The following is a 26,850-nucleotide window of genomic DNA, read 5'->3' on the forward strand; positions in this document are numbered from 1 at the left end:
GGACTTCCTATAAGTAATGAATGATGATTTTTTGCTTTGTTCCTTTTCTAGAAATGCATATTTGTAAGGAAATTTTGTCCTTCGACTAACGGGGATTCAAAAATTACATAGAATCGATTATTTGTGTGTGTGTGTCTCTCTGTGTGTATTGAAGTTATATGTTGCAAAAATGCTGTTTATTCACCAACAACATTTCTAAGCAGCCCAATCGGAGAGGATCCTATATGATAGGCCACAAGGAAAGCAAATCTACGTGTACAAAAGAAAAGAAAAAAAAGTTGCATTTCACAGCAAGTCGTCATGTAGTGGCTTTGTTTCTAGCTTAGGTCAGGCTGGGTGAGCCAAACCATTTCTTGTTTGCAAAGTTTTATTAATGGCTTTGCATTGTTTGTTTAAAATTTGAAGAATAGAATTAGAATAGAATAGAATAGAATAGAATAGAATTCGAATAGAATAGAATTCAAAGAATAGAATAGAATTCAAAGAATAGAATACGAATAGAATAAAATAGAATTCGAAGAATAGAATAGAATTTGAATAGAATAGAATTTGAATAGAATAGAATAGAACTTGAATAGAATAGAATTCGAAGAATAGAATAGAATAGAATTTGAATAGAATAGAATTCGAAGAATAGAATAGAATAGAATTTGAATAGAATAGAATAGAATTTGAATAGAATAGAATAGAATAGAATAGAATAGAATAGAATAGAATGGAGTAGGAGTAGGAGTAGGAGTAGGAGTAGGAATAGAATAGAATTCGAAGAATAGAATAGAATAGAATTCGAATAGAATAGAATTCAAAGAATAGAATAGAATTCAAAGAATAGAATACGAATAGAATAAAATAGAATTCGAAGAATAGAATAGAATTTGAATAGAATAGAATTTGAATAGAATAGAATAGAACTTGAATAGAATAGAATAGAATTTGAATAGAATAGAATAGAACTTGAATAGAATAGAATTCGAAGAATAGAATAGAATAGAATTTGAATAGAATAGAATTCAAATAGAATAGAATAGAATTCAAAGAATAGAATACGAATAGAATAAAATAGAATTCGAAGAATAGAATAGAATAGAATTTGAATAGAATAGAATAGAACTTGAATAGAATAGAATTTGGATAATAGAATAGAATAGAATTTGAATAGAATAGAATTCATAGAATAGAATAGAATAGAATAGAATAGAATAGAATTCGAAGAATAGAATAGAATAGAATTTGAATAGAATAGAATTCAAATAGAATAGAATAGAATTCAAAGAATAGAATACGAATAGAATAAAATAGAATTCGAAGAATAGAATAGAATTTGAATAGAATAGAATAGAACTTGAATAGAATAGAATTTGGATAATAGAATAGAATAGAATTTGAATAGAATAGAATTCGAAGAATAGAATAGAATAGAATAGAATAGAATAGAATAGAATAGAATAGAATAGAATAACAGAGTTGGAAGGGACCTTGGAGGTCTTCTAGTCCAACCCCACTGCTTAGGCAGGAGCAAATAATAACTTGGAGCAAGCCATCCTTCCAGGATGGTAGGGCATTACTCAGCTGGACTGGTCCCTCCTCTAGAAGCAGTGGGTTGAGTCTTGTTTTATTAGCCATCATTCCATCCATTACACTACCAAGCACCGGCTCTGAAGGTCAACCACCGCACCTGCATTAGATGAAAAAGAGATACTGACGAGCATGGAGGACGACATGGAGCCTTGGACACACACACACACACCAGCCCAACCACCAGGAAGCACAATAGTTGTACCCCACTTTCTGGAAACGAGTATCCAAGTAGGAGAAGAACCTTTTAAGGATAAACTTCCTAACAGTGCGGACAATTAACCAGTGGAACAGAAGTTGCCTTCAGAAATCGTGGGTGCTTCATCACTGGAGGTTTTTAAGAAGAGACTGGACAGCCACTTGTCTGAAATGGTAGAGGGCAGTGATGGCTAACCTTTTTGCCATCACGTGCCGGGAGCGTGGGGGGTTGCATGCGCGCATGCCCACACATAATTCAATAACACCCCGCACCCCCACTCATGTGCACGCAACCTCCTGCGCTACCCCCGCTTTTGGCACATGATGGCAAAAAGGTTCACAGTGGGCCCGGTAGGCCCATTATTTGCCCTCCCCAGACTTCAGAGGCTTTCTTGGAGCCTGGGGAGGGTGAAAACCGCCTTCCCCACCCCCCCCAGAGGCCCTCCAGAAGCCAGAAACGGCCCATTTCCTGACTTCCAGTAGGCCTGGAAGGCCGAAAAATCAGCTGGCCGGTGCGCACATGCGCGCTAGAGCTGAGCTAGGGCAACGCTCACGTGCCCACAGATATGGCTCCGCGTGGCACCTGTGCCATAGGTTCGCCATCACGGGTATAGGGTTTCCTGCTTGAGCAGAGGACTGGATAGAAGACCTCCAAGGTCCCTTCCAGCTACTATTCTGTTCTGTTCTATTTTATTCTACATTCTATTCCTACTCCTACTCCTACTCCTACTCCTACTCCATTCTATTCTATTCTATTCTATTCTATTCTATTCTATTCTATTCTATTCTATTCTATTCTATTCTATTCTATTCTATTCTTAATAGAATATGTTGTTGTTAGTTGCAAAGTCGTGTCCAACCCATTGCGACCCCATGGACAACGTTCCTCCAGGCCTTCCTGTCCTCTATCATCCTCTGGAGTCCATTTAAGCTCACGCCGACTGCTTCAGTGACTCCATCCAGCCACCTCGTTCTCTGCCGTCCCCTTCTTCTTTTGCCCTCAATCTTTCCCAGCATTAGGAACGATTCCCTTCTTCTTTTGCCCTCAATCGTTCCCAGCATTCTCCAGGGAGTCCTTCCTTCTCATTAGGTGGCTAAAGCATTTGAGTTTCATCTTCAGGATCTGGCCTCCTAAAGATCAGTCAGGGTTGATCTCCTCCAGGACTGACCGGTTTGATCGCCTTGCAGTCCAAGGGACTCGCAGGAGTCTTCTCCAGCACCATAGTTCAATAGTAGTAGAATATACCACATTACTAATCCTGGAACCTACGTAGAAGGATCTTGTGGTTGAAGTTGAAAGCCACTGAGAAGTTCAAGAGAATCAACAGGGTCACACTCCCGCTTTTGCTGGCCCAGGTTGTCCCTAGAATGTCTAAAATTTTTCTGTCCTACATTTTTTTTCCCCTGAATACAAATGGAAATTGATCTAGAAAATCAGTTTCATCCAAGGGAAACTGGGGATTGATTGACTACTCCTGGCTCAAATATCTTGCCTAGAAAAAGAATTAGGTTCCTGGTCTACAAGAGTTTTTATCCTGTAGGTCCAGATTGGGTTTCTTTCAGACCTCTGAATGAAAGGTCAATTACACGTTAATTAATTTGCCTTAATTAACAATTTTTTAAAAATCCATAGTTTCAAAGGAATCTTGTGTCAGTACATGGAGGATCGCAAGAACTCTGCCTGACAACATTTAACCTTCAAAAGGGAGTTGTATTTTTAGTACCGGTTCTCCGAACTACTGAAAATTTCTGCTACCGGTTCTCCAGAACTGGTCAGAACCTGCTGAAACCCACCTTTGTTCCGAAAGGTTGGTGACCCCTGCTGTAGGCTGAATCTGCTGGGGAAGGATTTAGGAAGAATTTGAGTGAAAGAGGGAGGGAGGGAGGCTGCAGCTGGGGCTGCTGTTACGTCATGTGCAAATCTGGTACTGTTTAACTTCCTGGTTTTGTAGATTGCAAATTCGGTGAGGGTGGGAGAGAAGAAACAAGACTGATTGGCTGTTTCATATTGAAAAAGGGAGGGCCCCCACAGGGGTTTAGCAACCCAAGCAACATCTGGAAACTCTCTCTTTCTCTCTCCGTTGTGCCTGTAAGATCAAAGCAGCATGTCTTTTATTAAAGTGGACGAGAATTCCCATTTCCCCATTCAAAACCTGCCCTACGGAATCTTTTCCACGCGAGACGAGGTAAGCAAACAAATTACTTTTTTTAACTTTGAGTTCATCTCTCTTGTTTTCCTTCTGTGTCTTATTGATCCCGATGGGTCCTAGGAGTCCAATTCGGGTACTTTGCCTTGGGAAATTGCAACACCACTAAGTCTAACGATCAGCGGAGACCGTCATCAACCCTGCTGTTGGTTTTTAAGGGAACATGCTTGGGAAAATAATCTTTAAAAATCCACCGGACAGATACTAATTTCCATAACTTTATTTGGGGTGTGATAAAGGTAAATGTTCCCCTTGCACATATGTGCTAGTCATTCCTGACTCTAGGGGGCAGTGCTCATCTCTGTTTCAAAGCCAAAGAGCCAGTGCTGTCCGAAAATGTCTCCGTGGTCATGTGGCCGGCATGACTAAATGCCGAAGGTGCATGGAACGTTGTTACCTTTCCACCAAAGGTGGTCCCTATTTTTCTACTTGCATTTTTACGTGCTTTCCAACTGCTAAGTTAGCAGAAGCTGGGGCAAGTCACGGGAGCTCACCCCATTACACAGCACTAGGGATTCGAACCGCTGAACTGCCGACCTTTCGATCGACAAGCTCAGCCACCGCATGTGGTAGTCGTGGCAAAATTATAATTGGAATAGTCCCAAAAATGTTAATTGGTTGAGAATGTCAAGTCTTAGACCTAGAAGTAAGGAGAAATTTTCCGTCAGTGAGAGCAATTTTTTTTTTCTAATTTGATTTATATGCCGCCCTTCTCGGGAGACTCAGGGTGGCTTACAATGCGTTAATTAATAGCCTTCATACTTTTGTATATTTATACAAAGTCAGCTTATTGCCCCCACAAACTGGGTCCTCAATTTACCTACCTTAGAAAGAATGGAAGGCTGAGTCAACCTTGAGCCTGGCAAGATTCGAACTTACTAATTGCAGACAGCTGGAGTTAAATTGCAATGCATTAGTCTGCTGAGCTATCCAGGCTCATGGAATATTAATGGAATAGCTTGCTTCCTGGGGTTATGGATGCTCCACCTCTGGAGTTTTTGTGTTGAATTTACCGACAAAGAAATAAAGGGAGACTCGTATAGATCTATTTCAAGCTATTTAGCTCTCGTCAGCTAACCATATCCTTCTGGGATTCGAACCCGGGCTGCATATGGAAGCAGTATGCTCCATCCCATATTTGGGTAGACCAGGTTGCCCTGACAGACAGATCTCGCCAAAAAAAAAACTCCTGTCAATTTTGGAAGACAATTTTCTTTTTTACTTCTTAACTGCCACTGGAGGTTTTCAAAAAGCGACTTAACAACCACTTGGCTGGGATGGTATACGGCTCCTGCCTTGAGCAGGGGGTTGGACTAGAAGGCCTCTGAGGGTCTCTTCCAGCCCTATGACTCTAGAGTCCTAGAGAGGGTTTCATAAACTGTGCAGCTTCTGCTTCTGTCTCTCCTTGCAGTCACTCCCCCTTCCCCTGCATTCAAAGTGTCCATTGATAGTTAGCCGCTATGATTTTTCTGCGAAGAGTTGACCTCTTTCCCACCTTCTCTTAACTGGTTTCTAAGCTTGGCGAATTTGCTCATAAAATACAGCTAGTCCCTGACTTACAGTGGTCCGCTTAGTAACCGTTTAAAGTTACAACGGCACTGAAAAAAGTTTGCAAGTAGAGCCCTAAAAGACTCACTGTCATTAGGACACATTTGGCCCACCTTCTGATTGGGGTCCCAGCAGAGGTGGGCTGCTGGGGGTATGCAGGAGTTCGGGAGAATCTAGCTAAGATTCTGTGCAGTTTGGAGAACCCCCAAATCCCACTCCTGGCTGGCCCCGCTAATCCTGCCCCTCCCCTCCCAGGAGTCCCCACGCAGCCTGTTTTGGATGCAGGTAAGAGCAACGCGTGTGCGGAGGCTTGGGGAGGGCAAAAAAATGGGTCTACCGGAAATTTGGGAAGGCTGGAAATGGGCCTGCTTCCAGCCTCCAGAGGGCCTCCGGAGCCTGGGAGACTGTTTTCTCCCTCCCGGAGGCTTGAGGAAAGCCTCCGGAGCCCAGGGAGGGCAAACCCCACCCCCCATGGTGCAAAAGGCCACACCCACCCAGCAACTAGTCAGGGAACCCCTTGCTAAAATTTTTGAAGCCCACCCGAGTCCCGTTATGACAACAGAAGAAGCATGTCCATGGTACCCAACTGGTAGGTGCAACTTTGGAAAACATGGATCATGTGTTAAAAGCACACCTCACTTCTAATCTCTGGAGGGATACAGGCAGTCCACAAGTTACAACAGTTCCTTTAGTGACTATCTGAAGTTACAACAGCACTGAAAAAAGTGACTTACTTATAACCATTTTTCACACTTAGGACCATTGCAGCATCCCCAGACTCACGTGATTTACATTCTACAATCTACAATCTACTTACCTTCCCTACCGGTTCGGAAGTGCACGCACCATCGTCACGTCTGATTTTTGACCCTCTGTGCATGTACAGAAGGCTTTGCTCATGCGCAGAGGGTTAAAAACCAGGAAGTAACGACGTCCAGGCAGGTGGGCGGAGCCTCGTGCTACCGCCGCTACCAGTTCACCGAACCACGCGGCGCTGGTGCTACCGGCTCATGTGAGCCGGACAAAACTGGCAGGATTTCACCACTGGGTTGCAGTGTCCCAAGGTCATGCGATCAAATTTTGTGACTTCTGGCAACCAAGGTCAGATTCACTTAACAACCGTGTTACTAATTTAACAGACAACTCAAAGCCAATCTTTTTTTTTTTTTTTTTTTTTTTTAATTTGATTTATATGCCGCCCTTCTCCGGAGACTCAGGGCGGCTTACAGTGCATTCAGCAATAGCCTTCATACTTTTGTATATTTATACAAAGTCAGCTTATTGCCCCCACAAACTGGGTCCTCATTTAACCTACCTTAGAAAGGATGGAAGGCTGAGTCAACCTTGAGCCTTGGAGAGATTCGAACCAGCAGTAAATTGCAGGCAGCTGTGTTAATAACAGGGTGCTTTAAACCACTGTAGTACCAAGGCTCTTCTGCTCCTTTGAGGAGAACCTCTGATTGCGTCAATATTAAATCTATGATACCTCTCCAATGATAATAACAACTGGCCATTCATAAAGTCTTAAAGTGCGGGGCTAATATGGGAAAATTTTAGCTTCTTGGAGGGCTACCAAAATCAGTAGCTCCAGAGCCATTGAATTCTACGCCGTAAGTTAAATATTAACTTTCCTGTTTGCTGAAAGTTAACAGAGGGACAAGCATTCAAGGGATGAACATTTGGTTACCACCTTTAGAGCGCTCCATGGCATCGGACCGGGGTATTTACGAGACCGCCTTCTGCTACCAACAGCCTCTCACCGACCAGTACGCTCCCATAGAGAGGGGCTCCTCAGGGTGCCGTCGGCCAAACAGTGTCGACTGGCGGCCCCCAGGGGGAGAGCCTTCTCTGTGGGGGCACCTACCATCTGGAACGAGCTCCCCCCAGAGATACGGAAGATCCCGGACCTGCGCACGTTTCGCCGTACTCTCAAAACTTTTCTATTTCAGCAAGCTGGCCTGGCCTAACTCCCCTCTTTTAAATTTTTTAAATTTTTTAATTCGTGACTTTATAAATTGGGTGTTTTAATCTGTGTTTCGGCCAAAATATTTAATAATTTTAAGGGATTTTTAATATTTGTATTATCTGTATTTTATCTTGGCTGTTCACCGCCCTGAGTCCTTCGGGAGTAGGGCGGTATAGAAATTTGATTAAATAAATAAATAAATAAATAAATGAGATTCCCCCCCCCCCAAAATTTAAAAGTTTTATGCTCTCCGACCCCAATTCTCTCTCTGGGTATTTATTTTTGATGGGAGTCATCTGCAGAGAAACAGAAGGCGTTTTTTCGATTTTTCAAGTTTTTTATTTTTTACAAACATATCAATGCGTGAACAGTGTGGCACCTGAGTCTCATACATTTTGATACAAATAAAATAGTAATCATATTTGTTTCATTTAACAAGCTTATATAATTCTAGTAATAATATACATATTTTTACTAAATTATAATCTTTCATTATTTAGTTATTCAATATTTCAAGGTGTCATTTTTATGCGAGTCACCCTATTCTAAGTGTCACACCTTTTAATACAAATAGAATATTATTAATCATATTTATTACATTTAGCAAGCTTATATAATTCTAATAATAATACAAACATTTATGTTAAATTAAAATCTTCCATTATTTGCTTGTTCAATTTATAATCCTTCATTATTTAGTTATTCAATGTTTCAAATATGTTGTTTTTATGTCAAACACCATATTCTGCATGTCATCCATTTTAATACAAATAAAATATTTTAATCATATTTGTTACATTTAGCAACTTATATAATTCTAATAATAATACAAACATTTATGTTAAATTAAAATCTTCCATTATTTGCTTGTTCAATTTATAATCCTTCATTATTTAGTTATTCAATATTTCAAATATGTTGTTTTTATGTCAAACACCATATTCTGCATGTCATCCATTTTAATACAAATAAAATATTTTAATCATATTTGTTACATTTAGCAAACGTTCACATATTCATACTGAATTATAAATCTTTCATTATTTATTTAATCAATAGTTCAATATATTATTTTAATGCCAGTCGCCATATTATTTAAGTATACTTAGTAATACCGTCATTCAAATTTTAATTTTCCTTCTTATTATTACTTCTCCTTATTATATAAGAATGTGTATTCTATTAATTCCCCTCTCTCTAGTTTCCATCCCTAGTCTAATTTTGATTATGCCACTACTGTATTTAAACATATTCCCTTTCTAACCATCATCTCTTACCCGCTTTAAAGCTTTAATTGTTCGTGAAACAGAATGAGTTTTTCAATGGCCCCCTTCTCCTTCTCTCCCAATTCACTTTTGGGAGCTATGGATAATCAAGATTACTTTGGTTGGCCGGAATAGCAGCTGAGAAACTTCTGCTTCTCATGTGTATTTCTCTCTCTTGCAGCCCAGACACAGGATTGGAGTAGCCATTGGTGATCAGGTGCTGGACCTCAATGCTGTTAAACATCTCTTTGATGGACCTGTCCTTTCAAAGCAACACCATGTCTTTGAGCAGGTATCGGTGTTTTTTTTAGCAGAACCATTTTACAGAATGTCATCTTCAGTCAAACTGAACTACTGGTGGGTTTCTTAGATTTTTAAGGGCTCGCCACCAGATTGCTGCTTCTGAAAACCATAATAGTCGAAACACAGTGGTTATTTACTGAACTAGTTAGATTTGGGTACCAGGATTAATTTTGAAGATCAATAGAATACTTGCAGAGCAGGGGTGGGTTCTAAATTTTTTTACTACCAGTTCTGTGGGTGTGGCTTATTTTGTGGGTGTGGCTTGGAGGTCATGTGACTAGGTGGGTGTGGCTAGTTAGTCAGTCATTTTTCACACTTACGACCAGTCCTCGCATTTACGACCCGGCTCATTTGTTTGCTTTTAACACTGATCAGCTGTAGGGCGGCCCTTTGAAGCCCTGCGGCAAGAGTTTAAACAGTTTTTTTCCCTCTAGTCATCAGCTGGGACTCAGGAGGCAGCAATAGATTGGGGGTGGGACCAAATAAAAGGTAAGAATAACGTGGGGTGTGTGTAGGAGGGCGGGGGGGAGAACCGGTTCGGTGATGTCATATCGTCACCGCTACGGGCTTGGCCGAACCGGACCAAACTGGGAGGAACCCACCATTGTTGCAGAGCTTGTGTGCTGTTCATCTCTTTGAGGTTTTAACAAAGAGGCTGGGCATCAGGGGTGAAATCCAGCAGGTTCTGACAAGTTCTGGAGAACCGGTAGCGGAAATTTTGAGCAGTTCGGAGAACCGGCAAATACCACCTCTGGCTGGCCCCAGAGTGGGGTGGGAATGGAGATTTTGCAATATCCTTCCCCTGACATGCCCACCAAGCCACGCCCACAGAACCGGTAGTAAAAAAATTTGGATTTCACCACTGCTTGGCATCTCTTAAGGATGGATTGATGGGTCTTCCTGCATATTGCAGAAGATCAGACAAGATGCTTGCCATTCCTTTTAATTCTATAATCCTTTGATTCCGTGAGTGATTTCAAAGTTTATGCCAGCCCTTCTGGTCAAGGTGTTGTCCAGGAATCTGGAAGTTAATGTTCATAATCTGGAGGATGATTGCATTGGAGAGAGTGAAGTAAAACGTTAGTAGGCAGTGGTGAACTTTTATATATTTAGATTCTGGACTTTGCAATCTTAGATGACGCCCTTAAAAAAACACAGTGCTTATGAATTAAGTCAGTGAAATGGTTGGTTGGCCCTTCTGTGTCAAGGTCCCTCATCTTCATTCATCTCGAAGCCACTGCTCTCAAGACTTAACCTCACCACCAGGTCCATGTTTGACTCCAAGGAAGACGGGAGCAACAGCGATGGAGATAAGTTTCAGGTTTTTCTCAACAAGCTAGAATGGAAGGCTGTATTCCAAGAAACAGCAAGCTTCAATCCATGGGTTCTTTGTAGAAAAGCTCATGAAGATTTTGCAAAAGAATTCCAGTGGCTGCTCTTTATAGTGAAACCAAACGTTAAATTTTTGTATCCTTTTCTCCTGCCCATGCAGGTAAAGAGCTCCGAGTCACTCACTTTTGATGGGGGAAACAGTTTTCATCTATCTTTTGTTCTTGACAAATTCCTTGTGTGTCCAATCACACTTGGCCAATAAAGAATTACTGTATATTCTGTTCTGTTCTGTTCTATTCTATTCTATTCTATTCTATTCTATTCTATTCTATTCTATTCTATTCTATTCTATTCTATTCTATTCTATTCTATTCTATTCTATTCTACTGTCTGGTGTAATATCAGGTTCTTGAGCATGACTTGAGAGAACTGACTGAGATGAGACCCAAGTGTTGGGGTGGAAAAATGGCTTCCAGGTTGCACATCATGGAATTGGGATCTCTTAGTAGCTTGTTGTCCATATCCTGTATTGGAGCCTGGGAAAACGTGATTTCTCTCCTTTTACCTTTGTTTCAGTCAACTCTCAATGCTTTCATGGCATTGGGCTGGGAAGCTTGGACCGAGGCCAGATCATGGCTGCAAAAGATTCTCTCTGACAAAGAACCAACACTCAGAGATAACGCAGAGTTGCGCAAAAGGTACTTGAATACAGAACCAGTGTGTACATTTGGTGCATGTATGAGTGATGTGCAATTTAGTGGGAGTGCAGTGACAATGGTTTCCAAAATGTCAGAATATATAGTGTGTTGTTTTGTTTTGTTTTGTTTTGTTTTTTAATGAAAAATGTAAATAAAGATTATTTTTTAAAAAATGTCAGAATCAAAGAGTTAGTGTTCTGATCTAGGCTTCCCCAAAAAGCACGAAGCAGAATCCTGGTCCCGACAAAACCCCTTTTATTAAACGAACAGTGAATTCCTCTCATTCACATCCAGCAAAGTCTTTCAAGGGAGAATTTACAGTCACAGACCTTATCTGGCTTGGAGAGCTGCCAGGCTGATATCTTCAAAACTGATCTGTCCCCGTCCACACACACACACAAACACAGCCAGCCGAGGGTTAAGGAAGCACTTGGCACACACCCAGGTCTTTATCTCCAACTTGGCAGCGATATACACACCGTCTGCCAAGTGCTTTTATTTCCACAGAAACAGAAAGATAATATACTCAGCGTACAAGAGTCCAACAAAAATAAATATTCCTCTCAGCAGTTTCAGACGATGCTCTAGTGACTATCCAAGGTTTATTTTTGTTCGTCACAGGGATCACTGGCCACCACCCTCTATTATATAGTCTCTGGGGTGTGGTCCAGTGACTCAGTTCTAATCCCTAGCACGCCTCCTGAGCTGCTACAATCATTTATCACGCCTTCGGAGGCGTGCGTCCAGGAATGATGTCTCTCCTTCACTCTCATCCGAGACACCTGTCTCCCTGCTAATCTCCTCTCCCTCGGCCGCACCTGAGACAGTGCCAGAGGGGAGGGGCCTGGAGAGGGAGGCCTGGCTGACTCCTCTTCCTCATGCTCGGAGCTTTCTTCCTCCGATGGATAGGCTCAGAGGGCGGGGCCACAACAAAAACTTGGCAAGGAGTCTCAGAGAGTCACGAACCAATTAGGCGAACTAATTGTCTCCTGCAAACTCTCCTCCCCTTTCACTCCTCTTTTATTCCCTCTGGGGGGGGCATTTATCGTCTTACTCCCAAGTCGACCCTCGTTCTTTAGCTGTTCCCTTCATCTGGCAACTCTGTGTATGCGCACACTGGGAACAGGCTCCAGCTATTCGTCTGCCTCACTGATGTCTGACTCCGAAGGCAGCTGATAACTGGCATCTGGCCCTGGCCCCCTCTCTGCCTCTGACACAGAGCCCTCATCAGAGCCTTCCCCAGACTCCAGGACTGGCCCATGTTCCTCCCCAACCTCCTCACTGTCCGAATATGCTGCCAGCTCTGCTGGCTGCTGGTGGGCCACAGCAGTTAGCTTATTACCTAGTTGGAGTGTGCCCTTAAACAGCAATTCCCTGGACAAGGGAAACAGTCTCATCCACTGTTCTATTGACTTATTGACTTTTGACTTTTGCCATTAACCAACTTACTTGATTCCTGACTGTGCGTAAAGAGTAAGTAAGTGATGGGCACAGCATTAGCAAATTTGCAAGGTTGATGTAGTGTTGTTACTTAGTTGGGCAACATCTGCAAGAAAACAACCAGGCTCAGAGGACACTGAGGACCCCACAATGCAACCCTGAGCTACAAATATCCTCTTCTCTTGGTAGAAGTGAGTTATCCTTTAAAAGCCAAGGAAACGTTGAGGACATCCAGCCTCTTAGTCTAAATTCTTGGATTACTGGTAGGGAATGGAGGAAATTTCAGAAGAGTTGTTTCTTGAGAATAAAATGTTTGTCCTGCTTCCTTTCCTTTCTTCCCCAGAGTATTTATACCTCAAACGTCTGCAATAATGCATCTTCCAGCTGAAATTGGTAAGTTCTTTGAATGTAGAACCTCTCGATAGTTCGTAAGGACAGAAGAGCAAAGCAGTGGTGGGATTCAGCCGGTTCAGACCAGTTCGGGAGAACCGGTTGTTAAAATTCTGGCTGGCCCAACCCCACCCCACCCAATCACTCCTCATCTTGCCTGCTCACCCGGCATAGCTGCTGCTGCCTGTCTGTCTCTCTCGCTTGCTTCGACCACCTGGTCTCTGCGGGCCAGCCCGGTTGCCTGCTTTTGCCACCGCGGCTGCAACCCCCGCAGCTCTCTCCCTGCAGCCCAGCTGAGCGGCCCTGATCTGCCTGGGTGAGTCTGCAATCAAGCCCCAGTCCCTGGGTGACTTCTACACTGTCTGCGTGTTTCCCCCATTTCTCTCTCTCCTTTCTTCCTCCCCTGGGCTTCTTCCACCCTGTGTGCGTGCATTTCCCCCATTTTCTTCTGTCTCCTTTCTTCCCCGGCAAAGTGATCAGATTCTGAAATCTGCCATTCAAACTCTTTTATAAAAGAAAGGGTAAACTACTTTCCTGTGCATAAAAGAAGACTTGAACCTCCCAGTGGTATTCTTGTGGGGGTTAATGTTTGGCTTGCAAGAAACCTGCTAGAGTGTTGTGCATCGGACTTGCTTCTCAGATCTGACTTGATAAGACCAGATTTTTGAAGGGGGCAAAAATGGTGAGTCCTTCCTGCATAGCTTTTACAGCCAGTAATATCAATCAAACGGAAGAGAATTGGGATGGGCAGGGAAGGGGAAGGGGCAGTGGTGAAATCTAAAATTTGTTACTACCAGTTCTGTGGGCGTGGCTTGGTGGGGGGGGTTAATGTGACTGGGTGGGCGTGGCCATTTTTTTTCTTTTAAACCATTTTTTCTACAACCTTTTCGGTGAAGAGGTTGTAAAAAACAATGCTTTCAAAAGGCTCTGACGATCCCAACTGAGTTGCCTGATCAGCAGAGGCTTTTTTTTCTTTTAAATGCCTTTGACGATCAGGCAACTCAGCTGGGATCGTCAGAGGCATTTAAAAGAAAAAAGCTTTTAAAATGCTTTTAAAAGCTTTTGACGATCCCAGCTGAGCCGAGCGATCATCAGAGGCTTTTTTTTTTTTTACTTTTAAAAGCATTTTTTTGGCCGAAGAGGTTGTAGAAAAAATGCTTTTAAAAGTTAAAAAAAAGCCTCTGATGATTGTGCGGCTCAGCTGGACATGGTGGGGTGGGGTGGAGGCAGGGATTTTTGCTACCAGTTCTCCGAACCACCCGCCTCCATCGCTACCGGATCGGGCGATCCGGTCCAAAGCGAGAGCATTTCACTACTGGAAAGGGGACTGGAAATGGATGCAAACATAAACACAAATATAAGAGTAAGCCAAAGGTTCCGTTGAAGAACACCAGGGGGCAGTAGAAGAATTGTGTTGATCCAAAGTTCCTTTAAAAGCAAACACAGCTCATCCTCAACTTAACAATCACAGTGGAGCCCAAAATTTATTTTTAAGTGAGACATTTGTTCTGTCTGTCTGTCTGTCTGTCTGTCTATCTGCCTGCCTGCCTGCCTACCTACCTATCTCTACCATGTAAAATGAGGACCCAGATTGTTGGGGGCAATATGCTGACTCTGTAAACTACTTAGAGAGGGCTGGAAAACACTGTGACGTGGTATATAAGTCTAAGTGCTATTGCTATTGCTATCTATCTATCTATCTATCTATCTATCTATCTATCTATCTATCTATCTATCTACCTACCTACCTACCTACCTACTACCTACCTACCTACCTCCTCTATCATCCATCCATCTATCTATCTATCTATCTATCTATCTATCTATCTATCTATCTATCTATCTATCTACCTACCTCCTCTATCATCCATCTATCTATCTATCTCTATCTATCTATCTATCTATCTATCTATCTATCTATCTATCTATCTATCTATCTCTATCTCTATCTATCTATCTATCTATCTATCTATCTATCTATCTATCTATCTATATCTATCATCTATCTATATACCTACCTACCTACCTCTATCATCTCTCTCTATTTATCTACCTACCTACCTCTATCTATCTGTCTGTCTGTCTGTCTGTCTGTCTGTCTGTCTATCTATCTATCTATCTATCTATCTATCTATCTATCTATCTATCTATCTATCATCTCTCTCTCTCTCTCTCTCTACCTACCTACCTACCTACCTACCTACCTACCTACCTACCTCTATCATCTATCTATCTATCTATCTATCTATCTATCTATCTATCTATCTATCTATTTTCATTCATTCATTCATTCATTCATTCATTCATTCATTCATTCTCCTTCTAGGAGATTACACAGATTTCTACTCTTCTCGGCAACATGCAACAAACGTCGGGATGATGTTTCGAGGAAAGGAGAATGCGCTGATGCCCAACTGGTCAGTAACTGTCTTTCTTTCTCTGAACCAGAAGATACGGGGCACCAAATTTATCGGATTGATTTGGGTGAATATCTGCAGCAATTTATTGTCTGCGTTCTAGGTGCTGCATTTTCGAGGGCGTTGACCTTTGGTTGGGGCCAGAACAAAAATTGGAACAGGCTTGCTGCAATTGTAATTCAGACTTAATTGAATGGAGGCTGAATTAAATGTTCTGAAAATGTCAGTTGGGTGGCAGTTTGCTGTCCAATTTGTGGACCACAAAAATAAATCCAGGAATGAATAAATAAATAAAATTAGGGACCAAAGTTTAGGCTTTTGTGATCCGCAAATTGTGCCGCTTGATCTAGTTATCTATCGCAGGACCCAATAGTTATCTATTGGTTGGGTAGTTAGTTTGATAGTTACTTTTAAAAGCATTTTTTCGGCCGAAGAGGTTGTAGAAAAAAATGCTTTTAAAAGTTAAAAACAAAAACAAAACTCTGATGAGGTGGGCGGAGTAATTGAGCGGCGACCGGGCCGGGTACTGGTTCGGGGGTGTGGCCAGCCAATGTTATTGCTGGTTCTCCGAACTACTACAAATTTTTACTACTGGTTCTTCCGAACCAGTGTGAATCTGGACCAAACCCACCACTGATGTGCAACCAGTGAACCGGTAGTAAACCGGTACAGATTTCACCACTGCTGCAGTCCCTCCCCATTGAATTTGGAAGGGCAACAAAGAGAAGGCCATTATCATCTGGGCAAGAGATTATTATACATATCTAATTACCAGACTTGGAAGTTAAGATACAAATAATCCTCAATTTATGACCACAACTGAGCCCAAAATTCCTGTTGCTAAGTGAGACAGTTGTTAAATTAATTTTGCTCCATTTCACAACCTTTCTTGCCACCGTTGTTAAGCGAATCACTGTGGTTGTTAAATGAGTAACACGGTTGTTTAAGTGAATCTGGCTTCCCTGTCAACTTTGCTTGTCAGAAGGTCGTAAAAGGGGATCCTACGACCCTGCTATACTGCAACCGTCATAAATACGAGTCAATTGCCAAGCATCCAAATTTTGACCATAGGGATGCTACAAGGCCGTAAGTGTGAAAAATGGTCCTAAGTCACTTTTTTTCAGGGCTGTTGTGACTTTGGATGGTCACTAAAGGAACTGTTGTTATTAGGAAAATTATGGAATGTGCTAAAATGAGCAAATTGACATTTGAAATTAGAGAATAGGAAGATAAACAATACTATAAAATATGGGATTTATTTTACAAATGGCTAGATAATAACACATGGAAATGAAATATGAAATAGGAGCAGTGGTGGGATTCAGCCGGTTCGCACCACTTCGGGAGAACCAGTTGTTAACTTTCTGAGCAGTTTGGTGAACTTGTTGGAAGAAATCATTAGGGCAGAGAACCAGTTGTTAAATTATTTGAATCCCACCACTGAATAGATGTTTTAATACAATTTATGGAAATGATTTTAATGGGATGAAAATGCCATTGTTAAATGAATGATAAATGAGAATAATGATATAAAGATATATATGTTAGATTGATAATATGAGAAATTAGAGAATTTGTAATGATGAATATGAGATGAAGCACAAAAGATTTGTAACCGACCGACACACTACATGTAATTGGAATGGATGATGGATGTTTTTATGTTTTGTTTAAAAAAGAAAAAAACTTTTTTCAAAAAAAAAAAGGAACTGTTATAACTTGTGGACTACCTGTACCCCTCCAGAGATTAGAAGTGAGATGTGCTTTTAACACATGATCCATGTTTCCCAAGGTTGCACCTACCAGTTGGGTACCATGGACGTGCTTCTTCTGTTGTCATATCTGGGACCCCAATCAGAAGACCGGTGGGCCAAATCTGTCCTAATGACAGTGAGTCCTTTTAGGTTTCTACTTGCAAATTTCGGTACTTAATTGTTCTTTTTTTTAATGGGAACCCCACCCCCCCACATTTATGAATTCTGTTTAAATCGCAGGTAAAAGTCCACTTCTTTCTGCTTCCAAGCGTTTGGATATTGAATTAGAAATGGTGAGGTTGTATTTTCTTACAGGTTCCTCATTCTTCTTTCGTTGCCACTCTCTACATCCCCTTTGCATTTAAGAAAGAAAAAAGAAAAAGAAATACATTTCTGCTGTACCTTTCAGTTAATACATGCACAGACAATACACAGACACAAACACACACATGGCTACAACTTGATGCTAAATGAATCAAAGCAGTAAGAGCATTTTGTAGACACGGCAATTTAAAGCAGCAGGAGAACAAAAGACATCCACCCAGGAGCAAAATAAAATTATATAGTCATTTCTGGATCCTCCTTTGTATAATTTGCAATGGAGGGGAGAAGTGTGGGGAACAGAAAAAGGGATCCCAGAAATGCCAAGATCTGGATAATTGATGTAAGGCCAGATCTGGAGCTGACTAGGCAGAGATTACAGAAAAGAATCATAATATAGATAATATTACTTCATTATTCCATTCTTGTCTGTTGAGGTTTTTGATCAAGAATTGTCAAGAGCCTGTAGAGATTCAGATCATGGTTGTCCCAAAGGTGCTTTTTTCAGGAGGCAACTGGACTTCCTTGCTTTTTCTTTGAAGATCTTTCACTTCTCATCCAAGAAGCTTCTTCAGCTCTGACTGGATGGTGGGGAATGGAAGGATTTATATTCCTTGCAGACAGCTGGTCATTTGCATCTTTTTAGAGGGTCATTGAAGCACTTGGAGGTTTATCTGTGTCCTCAGGTTTTCCAGAGGAAAAACTGCAGACTACAGGAACCATTTGCACTACTCAGGTGACTTCGAGGACACAGATAAACCTCCAAGTGCTTCAACGACCCACTAAAAGGATGCAAATGACCAGCTGTCTGCAAGGAATATAAATCCTTCCATTCCCCCACTATCCAGTCAGAACTGAAGAAGCTTCTTGGATGAGAAGCGAAACGTCTTCAAAGAAAAAGCAAGAAAGTCCAGTTGCCTCCTGAAAAAGCACCTTTGGGACAATTTTCAGGAGCCTGTCTGTTTCATCTCCAGGTCAGTTGTCTGAACGTATGCTTTTGATATGCTTTTCTGATAATGCCTGACAAAGTTTCCTACTACTTTTTCCAGGCATTTTTCGTCGGACCTGGAAACACGCTTGGAGTACCCATCCCCATTGGTGAAGCTCACAAACACATCTTTGGAATGGTGCTCATGAACGACTGGAGCGGTAATGCACCATTAATCTTTTTTCCTTTGATGGTAGACCATAGGCCAACGTTAGGCAGAACTCACAAGATTTGCTCCAGATTTGACTGAGAACCATCCAGATTTGGCTGAAAGATGTGCAGCTACATCTCTGTGTCTATCTATCTATCTATCTATCTCTATCTATCTATCTATCTATCTATCTATCTATCTATCTTTCTATCTATCTATCTATCTATCTATCTATCTCTATCTATCTATCTATCTATCTATCTATCTATCTATCTTTCTATCTTTCTATCTATCTCTATCTATCTATCTATCTATCTATCTATCTATCTATCTATCTATCTATCTATCTATCTATCTATCTATCTATCTGTGAAATACCACTCACGCATCATCATGAAATCTCCAGAACCGTAAAGCCTACAAAGTTGAAATTTGGCACGTATGTTCCTCTTGCTTTTTTGCTTTTTTGCTTTTTTTTAATTTATATGCCACCTTTCTCCGAAGACTCAGGGCGGCTTACAATGCGTTAAGCAATAGCCTTCATACTTTTGTATATTTATACAAAGTCAGCTTATTGCCCCCCACAATCTGGGTCCTCATTTTACCTACCTTTGAAAGGATGGAAGGCTGAGTCAACCTTGAGCCTGGTGAGATTTGAACTTGCAGTAATTGCAAGCAGCAGATGTTAATAACAGTGCTTTAGTCCACTGTACTACAGGCTCCTCTTGGCTTCTAGGTGCTCACTAAGAAAGGATTTTTTCAAAATGACCATCAGACCATTAGTATTTCTTACATTATTATTAATACACTCTGATGCTAAGGAGTTAGACGTTCTACTCCCCCTCCCCACCTGAAAAGAACTCTGTTCCAACTGCCACTTGGGCAGCACGTGACTCATCCAGCCTGTGGGCTGAGAGTTTAGACATTCTACTCCCCACCTGAAAGGGAGAGAAGGAGATAAAATAGGAGAGGTCTCTGTGGGGCCAGCCTGAGGGAGAGAAGGGGGATAGGATAGGAGAGGCTTCTGTGGGGCAAGCTTGAGGGAGAGAAGGGGAGAGAGTTGCTCACAAACAAATCAGAGATTTTAGACACAATTGTGATGTGGCAATGATTTCATCCTGAAGGTTTCTCTGCTTTTGTTTTCTTCATTTAGCTCGTGACATTCAGAAGTGGGAGTATGTCCCCCTAGGTCCATTCCTGGGCAAGAGTTTTGGCACCACTATCTCTCCATGGGTTGTCACTATGGAAGCTCTGATGCCCTTTGCACTGCCAAATCCTATCCAGGTTGGTACAAAGCAGGGGTGGACTTCAGATCCTTTAGCAACGGGTTCGCTGCCCCGTTGCTGGGTGGGTGTGGCCATGGTGGGTGTGGCCTAGTTGGCTGCCTACACCATGGTGGGGGGGGTGTTCCCCCTTCCCAGGCTTCAGAGGTTTTCCTTGAGCCCCCAAGAGGGTGAAAACTACTTCCTCCGGGGTCCAGAGGCCCTCCAGAGGCCAGAAACTGGCCCGTTTCCAGACTTCTGGAAGTTCCGGAAGGCCTGTTTTTCACCCTCCCCAGGCTCCAATGGCTTTCCTTGAGCCTCTGGGAGAACGAAAACAGCTTCCCCCAGGGTCCGGAGGCTCTCCGGAGGCCGGAAACAGGCCTGTTTCCAAACTTCTGGAACTTCTGGGAGGCCCATTTTTCACCCTCCCCAGGCTTTGGAGGCTTTCCTCGAGCCTCCTGGAGGGCTAAAACAGCTTCCCCCCAGGGTCTGGAGGCCCTCTGGAGGCAGGAAACAGGCCTGTTTCTGGGCTTTCGGAACCTCTGGTAGGCCCATTTTTTACCCTGCCAGACCCTCCACACAGCCCCTGCGCTTACCTGGAATGATGAACGGGCCGTGTGGAGACTCCTGGGAGAAGAGGGGTGGGTAGGAGGGGGCAGGGTGGGGTGGGGTAGGCATGGCCAGACAGGGATGGCATTTGGGGGTTCGCTGAACCCCAACAATTCTTGGCTAGAGGATCGCCCGAATCCTGAACCCCCAGGAGCCCACCCCTAGTACAAAGTGTAAACACAGGGCACACCATTGCAAACTTAAAGTAGCCAAGATACCAGACCCTACCACTTTTGGGAGATACTGTCTTCCCAAAATTCAATTTAGCTTCATGCTAACATTAATCCAACATGTGTTCATACATATACGTATGCACCGTACAACGGAGGTTTCAATATTCCTTAATCAGCTTCAGATTGAAGCTATTGAGATGTAGCTAATACTTCGGATATGAGTTGCAGCATTTCTTTTTCTTTCTCTAATGTTATTCTTAACTCTGGCTGGAAAGCTAAATAATTCTATGCTTGAAATATTGACGACCTAAATTATAATTAATACTGAGAAACTTTTACCTTGGTGCTCCGTTTTCAGCATCTAAAGCTTTTTAAACAATGGGATGCTCATTATCTATAATTGTTTTATCATCAGACAAAAATTCAGGACCACCTAGTTAAGCTGATTTATTGCTCATGTTCAGAATCTAATTAACAGTCAGCACTAAATTGGCACTAGATAAGAGCAACCAAAATTCAAGAGGGCCTGGAGTTGGATTGCTTGTGGGAATGTAATGATTCCTGGCTGATTCCTCTCTTGACTCGACCCCAGACTTTGCCTGTCTTTCTCCTACATTTATTGAAACATCACTTCACTGAAACGATATCATGTATCACGATTTACAACAACAATATAATTAAAGGGAAAGGAGGTACTTCGTTGGCTTCTACTTCTGAGTGTTGCATGAACCATAAACAATTAGAAGTCTAACTCTTCAGTTTGCTATTAGAGAGAATTATCTTCTTTTAATGGCCTCATAATGCCTTGCGGGGGTGGAGTCTGGACGATTGAATGGAGCTGAATATTTACTGGCCGGATGCCCTTCCTGTTGCCAATGTAGAGTTTTGTTCATCAGATATATTGTCATTGTGCCCAGAGAGAGAAATACCTGCCTCTACCTAGGATCGAACTCACAGCCTCCTGATTATGAGGCAAGAGCTCCACCTCTAGGCCACTGCACCACTCTTGGTATTAGAGAGAATGATATTTCTTATATTCTTTCAAGGACCCCAAGCCCCTGACTTACCTTTGTGATGACCAGCCTTATACTTTTGACATAAACCTCTTCGTTGCTATAAAAGGTATGTATGTTGTGGTTCCAAGTCAGTTAACAACTTGAGGAGCTTCAAAGGAGCAAATTCATGAGACCAAGATAATGACATGTGACTTGAAAACATGTCTTGAACCTATGTACTTTCTTGTTGAGAATGGGGGAAAAAACCCCTGTCCTCTATCCAAGTAGTTGATTTGACCTCGGAGATCAGGATTCTTGCTTGGAGCTATCTCTACCCTGTTACTACCTAGATGTATGCCAACCCTTTAATGTAGTTCAGACAAGTAGCACAAACCATCATCACTAACACTACCTTTATTGTAGGGTTACAAGAATAGATGTAGTGGCTCAGCGGCTAAGACACTGAGCTTGTCGATTGAAAGGTCAGCAGTTCAACGGTTCGAATCCCTAGCACTGTGTAACGGAGTGAGCTCCCGTTACTTGTCCCAACTTCTACCAACCTAGCAGTTCGAAAGCACGTAAAAAATGCAAGTAGGAAAATAGGGACCACCTTTGGTGGGAAGGTAACAGCGTTCCATGCTCCTTTGATGTTTAGTCATGCCGGCCACATGACCACGGAGATGTCTTCGGACAGCGCTGGCTCTTCGGCTTTGAAACGGAGATGAGCACCGCCCCCTAGAGTCGGGAACGACTAGCACATATGTGCGAGGGGAACCTTTACCTTTACCTTACAATAATAGAATCTTTCAAGACAAAAATGTTTCTCCCCTCCTTTTCTTTTACTTCCTAGAGAACTAGGGAGGGTCTTTTCTGAGGTGCTCCCCGTGCCCCTTATCCTTCTGTGGGTTGAGAGTCCTTCTGCATGACGGTTATCTAGTCTCAGTGAAGGAGAATATTATAGGACAGGGTTGAAATGTCCTTGGTGCTCTCTGAGCTTGGTTGTTTTCTTTCGACATTTCATTACCCAACTAGATAGCATCATCAGTACAAGCTGGTTGTCTATGTCTCGTCCTCTTGTCTTCCAAGTTAATCCCCACATACCATTGCAATATTTTAGGCATTACGTACATTTCAGATCAGAAGGGGGTGCCCTGTACTTATGAAAAGAAAAAACACCCTGTAGATGTAATTAATTTGTGCTTATGCAGATTAAAGTTCCCTTTTGATCATGTTCAAAAGGTAGAGTGGGCACAGACTTTCTGTCAACTCGCAAAACATTTCTAGTCTGCTCTTGAATTGCCAGCAAGGTGGGAGCACATTCCATGCATACCTTCTTCCAAGGTTGGATCTCAGGTTACCAAAGCCAGTTTGTGAGGAATGGTTTCTACAGGGGAAGGTCATTGGAAAATGTGATTTATGACACAGACTGAGAGGAGGGGAGGGGGGAAACCGGGTCAAAATTGAGCCGTAAATTACATGTGGCAGAGTTGACTTCACTTGAATGCTGACATGTTGCTCCTAATAAATAACTGGATTTCTTTTGAAACTTGGCTGGAGATTCATGAGTTAATTAGGGCATCTGTTGGAACCTTGACATTTTCTTTACTTTCCTTAATAATATTTGCTTCGTTTTAGGAGATGGTATGAACAAGCCGGTAAATATTTGTCGGTCAAACTTTAAGGTAAGAGAAAAAGTTGTTATAATCTAATGTCTCATATAACCTATGGAAAACGGATGTAGAGTATGTTCATATGTCTTTATGGCTAACATTCTCTTTCTTGATACATAGCACATGTATTGGACTATGAAACAGCAGCTAACTCACCACACTGTTAACGGTTGCAACCTCAGACCTGGAGATCTTCTGGCCTCTGGAACTATTAGTGGGCCAGTAAGTATTGAATGGATCATAATGGTTGTCAAAATATTTAAACTTTTAAACCTGCAGTGAGAAATCTAATAGCCATAGAACTAAAGCCAACCAGGTTTTCAAACTATTTCAAAATGCATTTCAATAGATCCTTTCTCATCTCCAGATTGGGGCATAACAGAACTTGGAGATTGCAGCTTTGAGCATTAGGAATTGGGTTGTTTTCTGCTCCATCGAAGTGTGGTTAAAAAAAAGTGCCAGCAGGATTGCATTCCTTGTTATGACTATAGTCATACATCAAGGCCTTAGACCTGTGATGGCAAACCTATGGCATGCGTGCCACAGGTGGCACATGTAGCCATATCGGTGGGCATGCAAGCTCAGCTCCGGCGTGCCTTTTGGCCCACCAGAAGTAGGAAAACCACCCTCGGGGGGTGGTGGGGAAGGCCCGTTTTTCTCTCTCCCCAGCCTCCAGAGCCTTTCTAGGAGTCTGGGAAGGGCGAAAACGGCCTTACTCGCCCTCCAGAGGCTGAAAATGGCCTATTTCGGGCCTCGGGAGGGCCTCCATGGGGTTGAGGAAGGCCATTTTCGCCCACCCCAGTCTCCTAAAAAGGCTCTGGAGGCTGGGGAGTAAAGTTGGCAAACGGGCCGTTTTCAGCCTCTGGAGGGCCTCTGGGCGGGGTGGGGAAGGCCGTTTTCACCCTCCCCAGACTCCTAGAAAAGCTCTGGAGGCTGGGGAGAGCAAAAACGGGGCTATCGTGCCATTGCATGCCAGAAGCGAGGGGAGTCGCACGCATGGGGGCAGGGCGCATAGAATTATGGGTGTGGGCACGTGCATGTGTGACACCCCTGCCCTGCTCCTGGCATGCGATGGCAAAAAGGTTAGCCATCACTGCCTTAGACAGTGGTATATCAAGGAAAGATGGCATCATGGGACATGTAGTTCTCCATTTTCAGTATCCCTAGTTGCAGTATATGCATAGGAACAGCCATTGCTGTAGATCCTGCTGTATGCTTTATCAAGATTGGGTTCTTGCTAATTCTTCACTTTCTGCTTTGAGAAAATAACATAAAGGATGGAAGACAGAAAAACCGGTAGGCTACCAGGAAAAGTAGAATTTAGATACAGCTTAATTAGAATTCTTCTTGGCAGCTTTTATTCTATCAAGATTCTGAGATTTTATATGCTTTAGCTAAAAATAACAACACCAAAAGTCCTCTCAGCTTGCTCCTATTCCAGATAATAAAATATTAAATTATGGTGAAGGATTGACAGCAGTTTCTTTCTTCAAATCCCAGCGTGGCCTTAATTTCTGCAAAACAGAGGCCAGGGCAATAGTTACAAAGTCTACGGATGCTCAGTTTTCTTTTTTCTGATTTCTGCTTTTGAAGGAACCTGAGAATTTTGGGTCCATGTTGGAACTGTCCTGGAATGGGACAAAAAGTATCAATCTCGGGCATGATCAATCCCGAACATTTCTGCAGGATGGAGATGAGGTCATTATGACAGGTAAGCAGATGTGAATGTAAGCGGTGAAAAGAGCTGTGCATCTCTAGCCTGGGCTGGATTGGAGAAGGCCTGGAAGGGAAGAAACATCTGGATGGGAAGACACAAGCTGATGTGAAATCTTAGAAATTGTTTATTCATTAATATTGGGGGATAGGATGTTAATTTATGGGAACTCTGGACCATGTCCCTGAGATATTTGGGGAACTGAGGTTTTAAAAGAGGCCTCAACCTGGATATGGATTAGATATGTTTTCATGTTGCAAGATTGAATCTGGGTCAGTCACAGGGACCAGAGGTTTACTCTTCCAAGCTTCAAGACTTGTCTGAGCTCAGCTTCAGGGAACTTCTCTCTACTGGAATATGTACTTTGTGTTATTCTGTGAGTTGTATATATGTGGTGGCTTTCTATTGGCTGATTGGTGTGTTGATGGCTGGCAATTGGCTGTTGTTTCCTTGTGCTGCCAAGCCCTTGGTCTCTAAGTAATTGATAAGCTTGTAGTAAATCAGCACTCTTGTTGACTGACAGGGGGCCCATTTAGAATAACAGAGTTGGAAGGGACCTTGGAGGTCTTCTAGTCCAACCTCCTGCTTAGGTAGGAAATCCTACACCACTTCAGACAAATGGTTATCCAACATCTTCTTCAAAACTTCCAGTGTTGGGGCATTCACAACTTCTGGAGGCAAGTTGTTCCACCAGTTAATTATTCTCACTGTCAGGAAATTTCTCCTTAGTTCTAGGTTGCTTCTCTCCTTGATGTGTTTCCATCCATTGCTTCTTGTCCTGCCCTCAGGGGCTTTGGAGAATAGCTTGACTCCCTCTTCTTTGGGGCAGCCCCTGAGATATTGGAACACTGCTATCATGTCTCCCCTAATCCTTCTTTTCATTAAACGAGACATACCCAGTTCCTGCAACCATTCTTCATATGTTTTAGCCTCCAGACCCCTAATCATCTCCCAGGCTTCAATCCAATATAGAGAAATTCCCTGAGGATGGGCTCCAGCACGAGTCAGAAAGTTCAGAAGACTAAACCTCTGATCCCAGTGACCGACCCAGATTTGATCTTGCAACATTATCCTGGGACACATACATTTGCTTTTATTCGTGTTTTCATGTTGTTTGCTGTCCAGGATCTCATCGGATTGATGGTTGACCCTGTAAATAAATATTCATACATTTTGGCCTCTGGAAATATTGATTCTGGTTGCAGCTCGGGGTGGGCTTGTTCACTCTCAAAGGCATTGTTGACACGTTGAGTAAAAGGCTGAGCTGGATGGCAGTTTTTCTTGTCACTCAGATATATAATATAGCTGCAGGGATTGAAGGAAAACATGTTTGATTTGTTCCACATGCTTACGCTTCTTTGATCTTGTTCTCTGGTGAAACAATCTCAGCTGTTCATTGCTAAATAACCTGATTCCAAGTAGGTAAAAACTCTTTATGCTTATTGTTGTGTGGTCAAAGCATAATCTTCTATACTCAAGACAGATCAAAGCAGATCCAATATAATAATACTAATCACCTTTCAGATGGAGGAATATCCCTCCCAAACGTCTGGTCTGTGGCCACAGAATGGGTTGGTTGAGGTGGGAGGAAAGGAAATGCATGTAAAGGAGAAAATGTAAGAGAGTATACCAGAAAGGGGCAAATTTTAAAATTGGTTAACGATTGCCAAAATGATTCTTTCTTTTCTTTCAGGGTACTGTCAGGGAAAAGGTCATCGAATTGGGTTTGGTGAATGTTCTGGAAAAATCCTTCCTGCCAGAACGATCTAAGAAGGTGACAAAACATACAAAATGGAGAAGTTTGGAGATGTTTCTACGTTTGTTTGACATAAAGAAGCATAAAACCATTATGTCAGTTACAATGTTCTCTTTTT

At 42.4% G+C, this 26,850-nt stretch overlaps 1 protein-coding gene across 1 annotated transcript; it reads left to right on the forward strand.

The window, feature by feature from the left end:
• Positions 1–3,664: 3,664 nt before the first annotated feature.
• FAH (fumarylacetoacetate hydrolase) lies at positions 3,665–26,823 on the forward strand. Its single transcript, XM_087878085.1, has 14 exons — positions 3,665–3,959; positions 8,941–9,051; positions 10,971–11,092; positions 12,876–12,925; positions 15,249–15,339; positions 17,132–17,229; positions 17,334–17,386; positions 18,464–18,563; positions 19,707–19,837; positions 21,644–21,719; positions 23,228–23,274; positions 23,383–23,484; positions 24,856–24,973; positions 26,670–26,823. Exons 1-14 carry the CDS (start codon positions 3,879–3,881, stop codon positions 26,744–26,746), a joined length of 1,257 nt encoding a protein of 418 aa, XP_087734211.1. The 5' UTR covers positions 3,665–3,878; the 3' UTR covers positions 26,747–26,823.
• Positions 26,824–26,850: the final 27 nt, after the last annotated feature.

Source organism: Pantherophis guttatus, chromosome 13 (genome assembly GCF_059756535.1).
Source record: "Pantherophis guttatus breed Tessera chromosome 13, ASM5975653v1, whole genome shotgun sequence".
NCBI lineage: Eukaryota > Metazoa > Chordata > Lepidosauria > Squamata > Colubridae > Pantherophis > Pantherophis guttatus.